At 42.9% G+C, this 18,107-nt stretch overlaps 1 protein-coding gene and 1 pseudogene across 2 annotated transcripts; both read right to left on the bottom strand.

Annotated features, from left to right (window-relative positions):
• Positions 1-8,979: 8,979 nt before the first annotated feature.
• On the bottom strand, positions 8,980-9,958 carry KRTAP4-2 (keratin associated protein 4-2). Of its 2 annotated transcripts, XM_073005327.1 has the most exons (2): positions 9,434-9,958; positions 9,265-9,388 (listed from the first exon to the last, which is right to left on the bottom strand). In XM_073005327.1, the coding sequence occupies exons 1-2, from the start codon at positions 9,757-9,759 to the stop codon at positions 9,289-9,291; spliced, it is 426 nt and encodes a 141-aa protein (XP_072861428.1). In that variant the 5' UTR covers positions 9,760-9,958; the 3' UTR covers positions 9,265-9,288. The 2 variants fall into 2 exon arrangements, with proteins under 2 accessions (XP_072861427.1, XP_072861428.1); XM_073005326.1 differs by having other exon boundaries at positions 8,980-9,958.
• A 5,321-nt stretch (positions 9,959-15,279) lies between these two features.
• On the bottom strand, positions 15,280-17,350 carry LOC119622136 (uncharacterized; annotated as a pseudogene).
• Between the last annotated feature and the right edge of the window lie 757 nt (positions 17,351-18,107).

Raw genomic sequence — 18,107 nt, 5'->3', positions numbered from 1 at the left:
CATGTAGTTGAGCGGTTTTGATTGAGTTTCTTAGTCCTGAGTTCTAATTTGATTGCACTGTGGTCTGAGAGACAGTTTGTTATAATTTCTGTTCTTGTACATTTGCTGAGGAGTGCTTTACTTCCAATTACGTGGTCAATTTTGGAGTAAGTACGATGTGGTGCTGAGAAGAATGTATATTCTGTTGATTTGGGGTGGAGAGTTCTATAGATGTCTATTAGGTCTGCTTGCTGCAGAGATGAGTTCAATTCCTGGATATCCTTGTTAACTTTCTGTCTCGTTGATCTGTCTAATGTTGACAGTGGAGTGTTGAAGTCTCCCATTATTATTGTATGGGAGTCTAAGTCTCTTTGTAAGCCTCTAAGGACTTGCTTTATGAATCTGGGTGCTCCTGTATTGGGTGCATATATATTTAGGATGGTTAGCTCTTCCTGTTGAATTGATCCCTTTACCATTATGTAATGGCCTTCTTTGTCTCTTTTGATCTTTGATGGTTTAAAGTCTGTTTTATCAGAGACTAGTATTGCAACCCCCGCTTTTTTGTGTTCTCCATTTGCTTGGTAAATCTTCCTCCATCCCTTTATTTTGAGCCTATGTATGTCTCTGCGTGTGAGATGGGTCTCCTGAATACAGCAGACTGATGGGTCTTGACTCTTTATCCAGTTTGCCAGTCTGTGTCTTTTAATTGGAGCATTTAGTCCATTTACATTTAAGGTTAAGATTGTTATGTGTGAACTTGATCCTGCCATTATGATATTAACTGGTTATTTTGCTCGTTAGTTGATGCAGTTTCTTCCTAGCCTTGATGGTCTTTACATTTTGGCATGTTTTTGCAATGGCTGGTACCGGTTGTTCCTTTCCATGTTTAGTGCTTCCTTCAGGGTCTCTTGTAAGGCAGGCCTAGTGGTGACAAAATCTCTAAGCATTTGCTTATCTGTAAAGGATTTTATTTCTCCTTCACTTATGAAACTTAGTTTGGCTGGATATAAAATTCTGGGTTTAAAATTCTTTTCTTTAAGAATGTTGAATATTGGCCCCCACTCTCTTCTGGCTTGAAGAGTTTCTGCCGAGAGATCTGCTGTTAGTCTGATGGGCTTCCCTTTGTGGGTAACCCGACCTTTCTCTCTGGCTGCCCTTAAGATTTTTTCCTTCATTTCAACTTTGGTGAATCTGGCAATTATGTGTCTTGGAGTTGCTCTTCTCGAGGAGTATCTTTGTGGCGTTCTCTGTATTTCCTGGATTTGAATGTTGGCCTGCCCTACTAGGTTGGGGAAGTTCTCCTGGATGATATCCTGAAGAGTGTTTTCCAACTTGGTTCCATTTTCCCCCTCACTTTCAGGCACCCCAATCAGACGTAGATTTGGTCTTTTTACATAATCCCATACTTCTTGCAGGCTTTGTTCATTTCTTTTTCTTCTTTTTTCTTTTGGTTTCTCTTCTCGCTTCATTTCATTCATTTGATCCTCCATCGCTGACATTCTTTCTTCCAGTTGATCGAGACGGTTACTGAAGCTTGTGCATTTGTCACGTATTTCTCGTGCCATGGTTTTCGTCTCTTTCATTTCATTTGTGAGCTTCTCTGCATTAATTACTCTAGCCATCAATTCTTCCACTTTTTTTTCAAGATTTTTAGTTTCTTTGCGCTGGGTACGTAATTCCTCTTTTAGCTCTGAGAAATTTGATGGACTGAAGCCTTCTTCTCTCATCTCGTCGAAGTCATTCTCCGTCCAGCTTTGATCCGTTGGTGGCGATGAGCTGCGCTCCTTTGCCGGGGGAGATGCGCTCTTATTTTTTGAATTTCCAGCTTTTCTGCCCTGCTTTTTCCCCATCTTTGTGGTTTTATCTGCCTCTGGTCTTTGATGATGGTGATGTACTGATGGGGTTTTGGTGTAGGTGTCCTTCCTGTTTGATAGCTTTCCTTCTAACAGTCAGGATCCTCAGCTGTAGGTTGTAGCTGTAGGAGATTGCTTGAGGTCCACTCCAGACCCTGTTTGCCTGGGTATCAGCAGCAGAGGCTGCAGAAGATAGAATATTTCTGAACAGCGAGTGTACCTGTCTGATTCTTGCTTTGGAATCTTCCTCTCAGGGGTGTACTCCACCCTGTGAGGTGTGGGGTGTCAGACTGCCCCTAGTGGGGGATGTCTCCCAGTTAGGCTACTCAGGGGTCAGGGACCCACTTGAGCAGGGAGTCTGTCCCTTCTCAGATCTCAACCTCCGTGTTGGGAGATCCACTGCTCTCTTCAAAGCTGTCAGACAGAGTCGTTTGCGTCTGCAGAGCTGCTGCGTTTGTTATTATTTACTGTGCCCTGTCCCCAGAGGTGGAGTCTACAGAGACAGGCAGGTTTCCTTGAGCTGCTGTGAGCTCCACCCAGTTGGAGCTTCCCAGCAGCTTTGTTTACCTACTTAAGCCTCAGCAATGGCGGGCGCCCCTCCCCCAGCCTCGCTGCTGCCTTGCCGGTAGATCACAGACTGCTGTGCTAGCAATGAGGGAGGCTCCGTGGGTGTGGGACACTCCCGGCCAGGTGTGGGATATGATCTCCTGGTGTGCCTGTCTGCTTAAAGCGCAGTATTGGGGTGGGAGTTACCCGATTTTCCAGGTGTTGTGTGTCTCAGTTCCCCTGGCTAGGAAAAGGGATTCCCTTCCCCCTTGCGCTTTCCAGGTGAGGCAATGCCTCGCCCTGCTTCAGCTCTCGCTGGTCGGGCTGCAGCAGCTGACCAGCACCGATCGTCTGGCACTCCCCAGTGAGATGAACCCAGTACCTCAGTTGAAAATGCAGAAATCGCCGGTCTTCTGTGTCGCTCGCGCTGGGAGTTGGAGACTGGAGCTGTTCCTATTCGGCCATCTTGCTCCGCCCCCTATCTTGACTTTTAAAATTTAAATATGATGAGTATTTCAGTTCACCTTGGATTTTAAAAAAACTTTTTAAGGGAAAAACACATATACTAAAAATGTATAACATATATACATTAATTATTGATATAACGAATAATTATTAAGCAAGCATGTATGTACCCAAAGCCTTTGTCAAGAAATAGAATCTTGTCATCCATAAAAGGTGCTCCTATATGTCTTTTCTTGACTGTATCTCCCTCCCTCCATTCTAGAGGTAATCGCTATTCTGATTTTAAATCTTTCTACTGTTTTTTTTATAGTTTTTCAACCTAGATATGCATCCATAATAATACAGTTTATTTTCTCACATTTTCAAATGTAATCTAAATGGAATCATAGTATGTGTATTTTGTGTTTTGATTATCTTGCTCAACATTGTGTAAGAGCTGGGGCAGCAGCCTCTAAGTTAGCCCCATTATTTCCGCTTCCTGGAGCTCACGGTCTTAAGTAATTCCAACCCTTTGAGTAACTTACTTCTAACCAACATCATATGGTACATTGAATGATTAAGTTATCTTACAAAAGATTGTTACTTTCTTCTTGTTGGCCAGCTCTGGTTTGCTCTCATGCTCACTCTCATTGAGTTTGATGAAGCCAGCTGCTGTAAGAGACAGTGATCCATGTGGTAACAACTTGAAGACAGCCCCCATCCAACGGCCCACAAGGAACTGAGGCTCCCTCTAATTGTCCTTGAGAACTGAATCTTGTCAACAACCACATAGTGAGCCTGGATGTAGCTGCTTCCTAGTTGAGGCTTTAGATGAGACTCTAGTAACAGTGAACACCTTGATTACAGTCTTGGAAAACACTATGACGTAGAGAACATAGGTAAGGCATGCCTGAATTCTTGATCCACAGAAGCTGTGAGATAATGTGTGTTGTTTTAAGCTGTAAGTTGTGAAGTGATAATATAAGGCAACAGTAGATAACTAGTATAGATTTATCTGGTAACACACAGCCCATGGAAGAAAAGGAAGGGATCAAAAGGTGCAGAGAAGGGAAGCCGAGGTGGGTGGATCATGTGGTCAGGAGATCGAGACCATCCTGGCTAACATGGTGAAACCCCATCTCTACTAAAAATACAAAAAGTTAGGTGGGCGTGGTGGCATGCACCTGTAGTCCCAGCTACTCCAGAAGCTGAGTCAGGAGAATTGCTTGAACCCGGGAGGCAGAGGTTGCAGTGAGCTGAGATCTAGCCACTGCACCCGAGTCTGGGAGACAGAAATAAAAAATAAATAAAAAGCACAGAGAAGTGGAAATATTAAAATAGCTCTTGTCTTAAGGCCAAGCAGCTGACTATGTTTCCGGGGTGAGTCTTGGAGACACTCTGTTTACTAAAGCAGTAAGGAATGAGCAGGTAAGAGAGTAACCAGCATCAATGAGAAATTTAGGAGTGCCTATTCCATAAGGTCGGCATTTGTGATAAAAAGTTTTGTTATAGAACTAAGCTTCCCAAGAGTAATGGGGATAATAAGATCTCAGAATAGCATAGCCAGGAGGCAACATTTAACTTTAAGAATTAGTGTAGGTATAATTATATGATATGCAGCAAGTGAAGAATGGCAAACTAGGCAGAGTATTTTGTGACTCACAGAGATCTATGATTATGGACTACAGAACATGGTGGTACTCAGAATAGGACATAGGTGGCCAAAAAGGCATAGGAATAACTGTAGACTCTGTGGATCAATATCTATATCTATACTCATATCTATATCTATATCCATAGCTAGCTACATCTATAGCTATATAATCTATATCTACAGCTGACCCTTGAACAACACGGGTTTGAACAACATGAGTCCTCTTATATATGGATTTTCTTCTGCCTCTGCCACTTCTGAGACAGCAACACCAACCCCTCCTCTTCCTCATTCTACTCTCAGCCTAATCAACATGAAGATGACCAAGATAAATACCTTTATGATGATGCCCTTCCACTTAGTAAACAGTAAATATATTTTCTCCTCCTTGTGATATTCCTAGTAACATTTTTTCTTCTCTAACTTACATTAATGTAAGAATACAGAATACAATACATATAACACATAAAATGTGTGTTGATTGTTTAAGTTTTCAGTAAGGCTCTGGTCAACAGTAGGTTATTAGTAACTGAGTTTTGGGAAAGTCAAAGTTATTCTTTAATTTTTGGTTGCACAGGATATTGGCACTACTAACACTTGTCTCATTTGAGGGCCAACTGTATATCTGTATCTCCATCTGTGTATATTTCAAGAGCTTAAGATTAAACGAGCAAAAAGATAAGTTGCTCCAATGGAAAATCATAATCCTTTATCCAGTTTCCAGATGTGAGTTGATTATTGGACCTAGAATGTATCAACTAAAGGAGAGGCCAGTCCTCCCAAAAACGGGGTCACAGTAAATAGTAGCCTCACTAGTCCTTTCCCATAGATACCCACAGCCATCTTCTCAGCGGAAAGTAGAATACCCATGCATTTGGATGCTGTTAGATACCAGATCTGAGTTGACATTGAAAGCTGGAAACCCAAAATGTGAACACAAACACCATTAGGATCTCATAATCATGGTCAGAAAAATAAATGGAGTGTTGGTGCAGGTTAGTCTTACACAGGGTGCACAGACCCACCATGCGGTCATTTACCCAGTTCCCCAATGTAGAGTTCACCAGTAACATTCCTTGACCTATGGAGTAAGAATTATTATGATAGGAAAGTCCCAATGGAAGCTCGTTACATTATCTGGGACCTCTCACACATTCTCCACACAAACGAGTGGATAAAAGCAAGAAATTAGAGACATATTCAAGACTTTAAAATGCAGGAGAGGTGAATACCGCCTTCATATGATTCACTAGTTCAGACCCAACAAAAACCATCTAGATCATAGCAGATGACAGTGGATGAATGCAAACCCTGTCAAATAAAAATGTAATTATAGTCATTGTGATTGATGAGTGTAGAATCTTTTTTGGAGCAAATGAACAGTCTCTGATACGGGGTATATGGCAACCAAACTGGCAAATATATCCTTTTCAGTAACCACCAGGAAGCAGCATAATAAGTGAATCCATTTCACCTGGAACAGACAGTGGTGGTAACACTCTGTGCTGAACCAGGGATATGTTAATTCTCCTGATCTTTGTCACAGTATCGTCTCAAAAGATCTAGGCATTGTGAACATCCTACAATACAGCATGTTGACCCACCATATTGATAATGCCATGTGAATCAGACTTGATGAACATCAAATATGAATTCTGTGGAGATCTTGCTAAGATCCATGTGCTCTAGAAGAGAAGAGACAAGGATTCCAGAGGCTGCCACACTGGTAATATTTTTAAGCATCATGTCTAGAGCATACCAGGACACCACTGCTGAATATCCGACCTGCCAGCAAGAGAGCAGCCCGTACCATCCTATGAGGGGATCAGCCAGTTACTTGCTGTTGATGGAACTGACATACAGTCAGGCGATGGGCTTGCTGTTGATGGAACTGACATGCAGTCAGGCGATGGGCTTGCTGTTGATGGAACTGACATGCAGTCAGGCGATGGGCTTGCTGTTGATGGAACTGACATGCAGTCAGGCGATGGGCTTGCTGTTGATGGAACTGACATGCAGTCAGGCGATGGGCTTGCTGTTGATGGAACTGACATGCAGTCAGGCGTTGGGCTTGCTGTTGATGGAACTGACATGCAGTCAGGCGATGGGCTTGCTGTTGATGGAACTGACATGCAGTCAGGCGATGGGCTTGCTGTTGATGGAACTGACATGCAGTCAGGCGATGGGCTTGCATTTTCTGCTGGCAGTGCTTCAGCCAGCACCGTTACATGGGGGCCCAAGAGAACTCAATGGCAGTGTGGAATCCTACCTAACTTCACCTTTGACTAATCAACCCCATATGGAGCACAAGGTGTGTAGCAGTGGGCAGGTAACTGTAGATACCCTGTTATCCACCCTGTTATCCACAGTATACTTTATACTGCACCATCCAGAAACAGCTGAACGGATAGTGTGATGCAACCACCTCTTGAAGCCATAACGGAGATCCCAGCTTGGAGATGACACCCTGTGAGGTGGAGTGCTGTTCTTCGGGATGCAGTCAGAATTATTACACCAATCACCATCACATGGTAGTGTGTCCACAATAGGTAAAATACATTAATACAGAAAACCAACGTGTGGAAAGAGGAGTTGCTCACTCACCTTCAGGCCCTGTGAGCCACCTGAGGGAATTTATTCTCCCTCCCAAATAACTATAAGTTTTATGGAGAGGTCCTGGCTCCAAAAGGGGAGGAGCCACCTCCAGGAGGCATAGTAAGGATTTGATTGGAATTAAAGCTATGGTTGTTAGCATAAAGAAAAGAGCTATTCCCACTGGCAATTGGCCTCATCATCATGAGGAAGCAGGACCGCTGTTATGCCAATGGGGACAGGGAGGAATATATTTAGCACTTAAGTGATCCCCTGGGGCATGCTTGGTGCTTCTACTTCCAGCCTTGACTGCAAATGAGCAAGTTCAAGGGCTCAAGCCTGATAGGGACACAGTAACCAAGGCTCAGAGCTCTCAGGATGAGGACTTGCGTTACCCTACCAAGCAAGTGACCTAGACCAGAAGCGGGAGTGCCCGTGACCCCTCCTCTCATACATTTCTCTAGAAACTGTGACCAACCAGTTGGAGTGAGCCTAACGAGAGAAATAGCTGGAGCTGGGCAGTGCCAGAGGTGGACTACAGGGCTCCCTATCCTGATCCCATTTGCCAGAAAGATGCCCCATCCCCAAGCTAGTGTAGGTAGGACAGCCAGGGGCTCCCTGTGTTCGCCTGCACGCCTCTCCAGGTAGTTGTTCTCAGCCTCCAGGAGCCACCTCATCTGGAGGATTCTGCCCTCTCTGCATCCTCTTCCTCTCCCATGGGTGGCCCATAGCTGGTGGTAACTGATGTAGGATTGCAAAGTTCCAACTACCTTGCCTCTCAGAAAGATGGGTCTGTAATACCATTCACATTTTAGAGCTTCCTGTGGGGTCAAATGAGAATAAAATCCTTTTGGGCTTAGCCTCTTCTACAATCCTATTCTGTTTCCCACAGTTCCTTACTGATTTCTCCTGAGAGCATTTTCTTATAAAAATCACTCGTGCAAACATCCCGGTTTTAGGTCTTTCTTTGGTGCCTCCAACTTAGCAGCACAGCTCAGGGTGAAACCTTTTTCAATATAGCCTTTTTTAGGATAAGAATCACCAACATAGTGGTTGTGTCCTATCCCTCAGATAAAATGATGTGGAAGAAAAAAACAATCGAAGACAACTAGTTTCAAAGCAAATGTGCATATTGAAATAAACACTTTAAATATTAAAATGCTTAACAGAAGACCGAAAAAGTAAATGAACAAATAATAGAAAAACACTTTAATGCACAAAAACTGAAAAGCAAAAAAAAACCAGCAAAATGTTCAGCGGTGTCCATTCAGGTGACAATAAACTCAAGAGTTGACCAAAATCTATGGTAACCATTCATATTGCACAAAAACATTTTGAAGGACACTGATAGTGAGATTGGGAATACTGCTGTTTTAGACTGTGTGCCCTCTGGAACAAACCCACAAAAGAGGATCTGAGAACATGTAGTATATTTGGGCAGTTGGGCAGTTAACCTAAGAAACACTGGAGGAAACTTGAGAAATGACCCTGGGAAGGAGGGAAAGTCATTATAGAGTGAGTTCATGATCAGAATGTTCCTGTAGGCATCTGGAATAAATCCCAATGAGGACCTCTGGAAAACTGGTTTGACATACCCCCCACTGGAGGGAAACAAGCCAGGGCATATATCACCAACTCCCACTCATTCTCTGAGTGCTGTTCCTAGAGGCTTTAAGTCTCCAGCCCAGAGTTTGCTCCTTTATCCAGAGAAAGTCCTCAGGCAGAGTTCCAGGTGCCTGCTCTAAGGAACCATTTTCCTGTATTTGAATGGAGAGTGCTGATAGAACAGAGGTGGAGCCCCTGATATCATCTGCTGTGGTCTTCTCCCTCTGCCAGGAAGAACAGCAGAAAATTTGACAGGTAAGGACGAGAATTCAAGAAGGAAAAATAATGAGACACAATGCCCATATATTATTTGTATGCCTCAAAAATTAAAATTTATTTAAGATAGAGGAATAGCTCCATGCGATAAATTATGGTAGAGAGCAAATATTTCAATTCAGGGAACATGGGAGTTGACATATTTCAGAGAAAATTCAAACTTGTATTCATTTGGTAGAGGGTAGCAACATAGTGTTGGGTGAGCGTATTTGGAGGCCAAACGCAATCCAAGAATTGGTTGGAACTGAGGTTGTCCAGGTGGCCTTGCATGATTCAGTTCACAGGTGGACTCTATCAAGAATGCTGGTGAATAAAGGCAGGTGAGTGTAGGTGAGGGCATCAGCAGCAAGAGCCACTAGAGCAGGTTGGGCGGCAGCAGCTGGACACACAGCAGCTGGGGCGGCAGCAGGTGGTCCTGCAGCAGGTGGTCTGGCAGCAGCTGGGGTGGCAGCAGGTGGGCTGGCAGCACACAGACTGGCAGCACTGGGGTCTGCAGCAGCTGGACACACAGCAGCTGGGGCGGCAGCAGGTGGTCCTGCAGCAAGTGGTCTGACAGCAGCTGGGGCGGCAGCAGGTGGGCTGGCAGCACACAGACTGGCAGCACTGGGGCCTGCAGCAGGTGGTCTGGCAGCAGGTGGGCTGGCAGCACACAGACTGGCAGCACTGGGGCCTGCAGCAGCTGGACACACAGCAGCTGGGGCGGCAGCAGGTGGTCCTGCAGCAGGTGGTCTGGCAGCAGCTGGGGCGGCAGCAGGTCTCTAGGTCACAGCCCTGGTCAGAGCACACGGAGCCACAACAGGAGTTGACCATGGTGTCAGAGGGTGGAGGTTCTGGGTGGGTTTCCAGGAAGATGGGTTTGGAAGGTTTGGAAGTTTTCTTGCCCCAGATCCTCTTTTATACCCTGCTAAGGCCTGATATCATCAGCTGCAGCACTCTTTCCTTGTTGTTGTTTGTCCTGATAAGTAGGCAATTATCAAATTAGGCAAGTTTGTTGTTCTGGTTAACTTCATCCACACAGATGGAAACACTATCTCCTTTCCCTAATGTGTTAGGGCTCCTCAGCTCAGCTCTTCCTGAACCAACTCCTGTGGTAACTCTCTTACTGTAACTTCCTCCTAGAGCTGCCATGTGACATCTGCCTGTAAGCACATACTATGTGCTTCAGCCTCATTTGCTTCACACATCATGACTACTCTTGGGTGATTCCTATTCTTACAGGCCCACGACTCTTCTTGGTGACTCAGGAGGATAAAACTACATTTTAGTCTGATGGCTCGTTCATTATGGGTCAGATGGCCTGTGAAGGTTTCAGTGTGAAACAGATGACCACTGGTGTGAGAACAAGAACACTGTAGGACCTATCCCTTTTCTATCTTCTGCACTCTGAATTTTCTAGACCTTCTGATGAGAAATACAGAGCTGTTTTAAGGTGGACAACTAAGCTGTGAAAGTTTGATGTTTCCTTTTCCACAGAAACAACCCTCCAAAATTCAGATTCAGGGTCTCTTGTGGAATGTTGGCTTCAGAGAACAGCTATACTAAAAGGTCCAAGTCCCTCATTTTTTTGCTCCCTGCGTCAGATTTTCCTTGTGATTTTGCCTTTCTGCATTCCTAGCTCTAACAGAGCACATGAACTCATCTCCCCAGGTTCCAAAATTTTCTTGCCAACCCAAGTTGGATGACTCAGTATCCTTGTCTTGCTCTAATTCACTCCCAGCCCTCTTGCTTTCTCTGTTGAATTGCTGGGCCTTGAAGATGCCCTATATTCTGCTGCTTCCTTATAGAAGTTGTTGATCCAGTTTCACACTTTGCATCTTTGCTTTCAAAAAATAAATCAATGAAGAGAGAGAAAGAAAGCAGAAAACAGATATCAAGAACAAAGGATATCAGCCTATATTTTTTCATGTAAGGATGGCTGACTATTGTTTCAAAAATGTGCAATGTTGTCAATTTGTCAACTCATCCCACCCTTGAGGAGTCAAGGAACCTAGGGAAGGGGGTGGAAAAATGTCTGACTCACCATGATGGAGATGTTTTATGAACTGGGCTGCCTCTGCAGATAATCAGGGGAGGGGTTTCAGTGTAAGCTGGTGTTTCTAAGGGAGATCCAAGAGCCAGATGGAAGGGATTGGATGAATGATAGAGATTCCCTTTCTGCTCTCAGTTGCTTACAAGTCTAATAAATCAAATTGTGGTGTTCTTACAATGCTGCTATGTTTCTAGCCAGCTCCTACTCCTTCCCTGTCCCTAATTTCCAGGTGATTCAATTGGGGTGAAAACAACCTGGGCTCCCAAGTGGACCCCTGCTTGGTGTGCTGGCTGGTGTTCTGAGCCTGCACTGTTCTCTGGCTCTGATGTACCCAGCCATCGTATTTTATTAAGGGACAAAAGTGGTTTCCATGATGCTGTGGGATTAAGACCCTGTGAGCCCCATTGTGGTGTACGAGAACAACTCTAAGATTTCCAGGAGACCTTGTATTCTGGAAAAGAATCATGCCCTTGAGAAGCCGTGACGATTGGTGCCTGCTGATGACTCAGTAGAGATCACTTTATACTATTTATTATTCTTTATGATGTGTGTGTGTGTGTTTTCCTTAAGATAAATTTAGTTTATGCTTAGGAATCTCTCATGATTTCTTCCAGTACTTTAACAATTTCATGTTTTCTACCTCTACTGAGCTACAATTGAAATATAAAATTGTATGTATATAAGGCATACACCCTGATGCTCTGATATATATATATATTATGAAATTATTACCACAATCAAATTAGTTAACACCTCCACCACTTTACATAGTTACCATTTTTTTGAGTGTGTATAGTGAGAACATTTAAGATCTACTCTTTCAGCAAATTTCAAATATACAATACAGTGTAATTAACTACAGTCACCATGCTGTACATTAGATCCTCAGAACCTATTCATCTTATAAATGAATATTTTCTCCCTTTGACCAACATTTCCTCATTTCCTCTATCCACAACCTTTGACAATCACCATTCTACCTTCTGTTTCTATGAGTTTTTAGATTCCACATGTAAATGAGATGATTTGTCTTACATTGTCTGACCTATTTCACTTAGCTTAATGTCCTCGAGGTCCATCCATGTTGTCCCAAATGACAGGATTTTCTTCATTTCATGGCTAATAATATTTCAGTGTATGTGTGTGTGTTTGTGTGTGTGTGTAAAATCCTTGCAATCTTACATTGGTATTTGTGCCTTTGAGGACACAGTCTCCTCTTCCACACTTTACAAGTTCCCTTCAGCAGGGAAAGACTCTCAGCAGTCAGCCCAGCCTGGGATTCTGGATGGTGAAGCTGGTAGCATTTGTGAACAGGCAGGGCTTACTCTTGGGGGTCTCTGGGTGGGTAAAACTCCTGCCCAGGCCCTGAGGTTCAGTGGGGCTGCTGCCTGGGCTTTTGTTGATGTGTAGCTACTGGCTGGGATCCACGGCTAGGTGTGGTCACTGAACAGTTTCATTTTTACATTGAATATTTTATCTGAATGAAATTTGTTTTGATTTAACAAATGAAACTCTCTCCTTTTTTCTTCATTCTGTACATTTTTCATTCATTTCTTTTATTCTTTCTTCCTTTTTTCCCTTTCCTTCTTTCTTTGTTCCGGAATTTGACTACCTGTTTTATAGTATATTTGAAATAATCCTTTCCAGACTGCTTTTAAGACACTAGCTTTAGGATATAATTAATTTGTATAGACTTTCAAGTCCATTTCTGGACTCTGATGGCAAACTTCACTGTTTGAAAATCTCTGGGTTAGATATCTCTAACGTGACTTCCAGTTTACAAACCTATACATTTATGACTTTTTTTTATTCCCTTTTACTTGATGACTCATTGTTATCCTTTATCCCTCCTATCCATGTTCATGCTCATCTTTTAAAATGTATAATTGTCCTCAGGTTTAGTCATGTAAAATCCCATTTTTAAGAGTATGGATTCCTATAAGATATCGTAATTTTCCCTACATGCTCCTCCTAGGACAGAAACAATTCAAAATAAAATACCCAGCCATAAATACCTGAAAGACATTTCTGTCTTACATAAATTATGACTTAAAAGAGTGATATAAACTCTTCAATAATTATTTTCCCAACAACCATATTACCAGGTTAGTGCTAAATGCACCGAAGTCCTCTAAATATTAGCCATAATTACATAGGCCACAGGAATAAATACAACCTGCATTTTTATACTTCTGGCAACGCATTTTGCCTGTTTTGTGCCTATGTTCATTTCAAAATTTAACTGAGACATAAGCTAATGTTTACCCAGAAAAGTGTATTTAGATTATCATAAGAAAAGAGTGATACCCTTACAAGAAAGACTAAAATGTTAGAACTCTTTCGTCCACAAAGAAATAGAAGGTTGGCTAAGAAACTCTTAACAGCCTTGGCTAGGCACAGTGGCTCACGCCTGTAATCCCAGTACTTTGGGAGACCGAGGTGGGCGAATCATGAGGTCAGGAGATCAAGACCATCCTGGCTAACACGGTGAAACCCTTTCTCTACTAAAACTACAAAAAAATTAGCCAGGCGTGGTGGCGGGCACCTGTAGTCCCAGCTACTCAGGATGAGGAGGCAGGAGAATGGCGTGACCCCAGGAGCAGAGCTTGCGATGAGCAACCATTGCGCCACTGCACTCCAGCCTGGGCGACAGAGCGAGACTCCATCTAAAAAAAAAGAAACTCTTAAAAGCCTTAAAGTCAAGAGATAAAGAGAATAAAGATAAATTTACTAAATCCAAGAATACCAAGAATACTACTATTCAACAGCGTGTCTTGCAACTAAAAAGCAGCAAATTTTACCCACAAGTAGGAAGCCGCAATACATTTTTCTAAATAAATAAATTTTAAAATTTGACCTTGAAGCAGCCAAGTTGGCCTTCAACAGGAAAATGATTGAACAAACCAAACTATGCTGCACCCATATCTTGGAATACTACTAAGCAATAAAAAGGAACAAACGAAAGCAAAAGTTTTATTGCTAATAAGCAATAAAAAAGGAAAAAACAAATGATACACTCAATAACTTGGATGATATCAAGGGAATTATGCAGGCTCAAAAGAAAGTCAATAACCAAAGATTAAATACTATAAGAGTCCATATATACATCATCTTTGAAATAAAATGATAGAGATGGAGAACAGAATGATGGTTGCCAGGTGTTGGGACAATGAGTGGACGGGTGTGAGTACGGCCTTATGGAGACAAAACTGTTCTGTATCTAGATCATGATGGTGGTTACATAAATCTATACACATAATTGCATAGAACTACACACATACACATACACGCACACATGCGAGAACAGGTAATACTAGTAGAATCAGAACATGTTCTGTGGATTGTACCAATGTCAATTTCTGGGACTTGACATATACTACAGTAATCAAAGATGTGACTATTGGGGAAACTTGGTGAAAGGTACATGGTTCTTTGTCATACTTTCTTTCATTCAACTTCATGTTAATGTGTAGCTATTTCAAAATAAAAAGTTTAAAAAAAAACAAATTAATTGGAGGTAAAATAAAGCATGCTTTTATTTGTCTGCCTGGCACCTTTATCTCACTGAATTTTTTTGTTTGTTTGTTTGTTTTGTTTTTGAGATGGAGTCTCTCTCTGTCACCATGCTGGCGTGCAGTGGCACGATCTCGGCTCACTGCAATCTCTGCCTCCCAGGTTCAAGCGATTCTCCTGCCTCAGCCTCCTGAGTGGCTGGGACTACAGGTGCCCACCACCACACCCAGCTAATTTTTGTATTTTTAGTAGAGACAGGGTTTCACCTTGTTAACCAGGATGGTCTCAATCTCTTGACCTCGATCTCACTGAATTTTTATGTCAACCTTAATAGACTTTTGTGTTGTTGTGATCCTTTCTTTAGAGGAAAGAATCCTAGATTGAAGAGTTGAAGTAACATGTCCAAGATCATAGTTGTTATGCAGCACAGAGTTCATCCTCAGCTGTAATTCCAAAGTCCATGGAATATCCTCTGCACTGAACTTCCTCTATTTAAATTGGCTTAAATTAATTAATGAATGTAGCTTATTAAGGACTTTTTTGGTGGCACTTGCAATCCATAGCCCTCATGTTACATGTGTTAGGTTGAAATATGCCTTTTTAAAATTCTTTTCCTACTACTACCATGAGACTTAATTCTGGCTTTGATTAAAATTTCACTGGTGCATACCAATTTAATGTTTTAATTGTAAAGGCCCCTGACAGGTACTGCTCTGTGGTGCAGAAAAAGAAATGTACATAGACCATTTTATTAATAAGAAATAATGAGAGATGAGCAATTTTCATGCCTTTGATAGCTAAGAAGTTTTATTGGGGAATATCAAGCAATTTCAAAGCAAATGCATTCCACAGAAAAATATTAGGAAAAAAAATCTAGAAGGGGAACCTTAGAAGATCCAGGTTTTCCAAATCAGTGCATGGGTCGGTTTGTAAGTTCCTGATATTAGGAAGTCCTCATGTTCTCTGAATAGACACTTTCTGCCTGAACTGAAGGATGGGGGAAAGAAGGTGCACAAATCCAGAGCAGGTCACTCAGCAGCAAGAACTGCCACAGCAGATGGGGCGGAAGCAGGTTGTTCTACAACAGGTGGTTTGGCAGTGGGAAGGGCGGCAGCAGCTGGACTCACAGCAGCTGGGGCAGCAGCAGCTAGAAATACAGCAGAAGGGATGGCAGGACGTGGGCTGGCAGCACACAAACTGGCAGCTCTGGGACCTGCAGCAGCTGGAGATACAGCAGCTGGGGCGGCAGCAGGTGGTCCTGCAGCAGGAAGTCTGGCAGCAACTGGGGTGACAGCAGGTGGAGATACAGCAGGAAGGCCTGCAGCAGCTAGAAATGCAGCAACCGGTGGTCCAGCAGCAGGTGGTCTGGCAGCAGCTGGGTCTGCAGCAGCTGGAGATACAGCAGGAAGGCCTGCAGCAGCTGGAAATGCAGAGCTGGGGCGGCAGCAGGTGGTCCTGCAGCAGGTGGTCTGGCAGCAGCTGGGTCTGCAGCAGCTGGAGAGACAGCAGGAAGCCCTGCAGCAACTGGAAATGCAGCAGCTGGGGCGGCAGCAGGTGGTCCAGCAGCAGGTGGTCTGGCAGCAGCTGGAAATGCAGCAGCTAGAAATGCAGCAACCGGTGGTGCAGTAGCAGGTGGTCTGGCAGCAGCTGGGTCTGCAGCAGCTGGAGACACAGCAGGAAGGCCTGCAGCAGCTGGAAATGCAGCAGCTGGGGCGGCAGCAGGTGGTCCTGCAGCAGGTGGTCTGGCAGCAGCTCTACTGACAGATGCCTTGGCCACAGTTCTGGTCAGAGCAGATGGAGCCACAACAGAGGTTGACCATGATGTCAGGGTGGAGGTTCTTGGTGGGTTTCCAGAAGAATGAGGCTCTGGAGTTCAGAAGTGTCCTTGGGCCATATCCCCTTCTATACTGCCCCATTTTCCTGTCGTCACATTTTCTTTGTTTTTGTTTACTTAAAAACTAAATAATTATTAGATTAGACAATGTTTGTTCATTTAATGATTTAAACCTGTTGGAAACAAAACATTCTTATCCAGATGTAATAAGCTCTATCCCATCTTCCTTTCCCCCTGATTCATGATGATGACATCTTCTAGATCACATTTTCTTCATCTTCCTCCATAGAGAGCTGTCATGTGATAATCTGGGTTTAGAATTACGTTTCTCACTCTCCCCTTCTACATCCTCTACCAGGATGGAATTTTGTGAGTCACACTTCCAGTTTCTTGCAATGACCAACGGGGAGGAAAGCCCATCTGGTCAGTGTGGCATTTGACCCGGAACAAGAGGAAAATGTCTTATTTTGTGGGTCATTTTTAGCCATAAGGAAAGGAAACAGCCCTACCTGTGTAATAGTTGGTGACCTGTACACCACTGGAATGGGTTTCTTTGAGTGTTTCGAATTTGGGGTCATGTTCTATATCCTTATATCCTAACAGGCAACGCATTTGTATAGTTGGTGTTACTTGCAAGGTCACAGTTTCTTAAATTGCTACTTTGGTGTCTTATATGTTGGTATCATGTCTCTCCAGCTGGTCTCTTGGATTCTGGAAGACATTGCTTTATTTTTATTCTACTTACCCCGCAGTGGTAGTCTAACTTGGCCATGCATCGGAATCAGCTGAGGGCTTATTGAAACACTGTGTGCTGGGCCTGCCCTCAGCTTCCGATTGCTGGGAAGAGCTTCATTTCTATCTACAGCCCAGATGATATTGGTGCTGAAGGTCCAGGGACCACACTTAGAGACCTCCTGCTTTATTCTGGTCATTCAAGCTTTGCAGAAGCACTGAGGTAGAGGACTTGTGTTGTTTGTACCACAGATTTGTTAAATGGATAATTAGAGAGACACGTATTACACGCCATTAGGATTACAAACATGATGCAGATTCTCCTTCGGGTGAGTTCACAGTTTATTATGAGGACCACACACACATAATTGTAATGTAATGCATTAAAACGAGATCAAAGGAGGTCATAGTAGTGTAATTCAACTAAAATAATTGTGCTTAGATTAGCCAGGCACAGTGGTGCACACCTGCAGTCCCAGCTACTAGGGAGGCTGAGGCAGGAGGACCATTTGAGCCTAGAAGGTCACGTCCAGCTTAGGCAACATAGTGAGACCCCAGCTCTCAAAAAACAAGTTTTTGAAAAGAAATGAATTGGGATTAAAGGACATTAGCTAATGTAACAATGTGGTAGGTTTATTCATAAATCAATATTTTTATTTTTTTATTTACTTCTTATAATTTTGTAAAATTTACATAAGCAGAAAGGCACAAATCCAAAATGTACTATGTGATGAGTTTTGATAAATGGATACATTCATGTTACCCTCCCACCTACCAAGATAGAGAAAATTTTTAGATGGCTCTAATACCAAAACCGACAGTCCCATATGAATGATAATGGAGCAATAGAGCATGAACCATGATGAGAAATTCCTATAGACAGCACACTGGATTTTTTTTTAAAGAAACTCAAAAAAAAAAAGCAGGAAAAAAGTCACTGTATGTACTTGCTGCTAAATTTTACTTATAGTCTGGAGAAACAGAATTGATAATTCACGTGAAGACTGTAAACAAAAATTAAATAAATTCTACCTAAATCATACCTATTTT

Source organism: Chlorocebus sabaeus, chromosome 16 (genome assembly GCF_047675955.1).
Source record: "Chlorocebus sabaeus isolate Y175 chromosome 16, mChlSab1.0.hap1, whole genome shotgun sequence".
NCBI classification, from domain to species: domain Eukaryota; kingdom Metazoa; phylum Chordata; class Mammalia; order Primates; family Cercopithecidae; genus Chlorocebus; species Chlorocebus sabaeus.
This window is presented reverse-complemented; position numbering and strand designations above follow the sequence as displayed.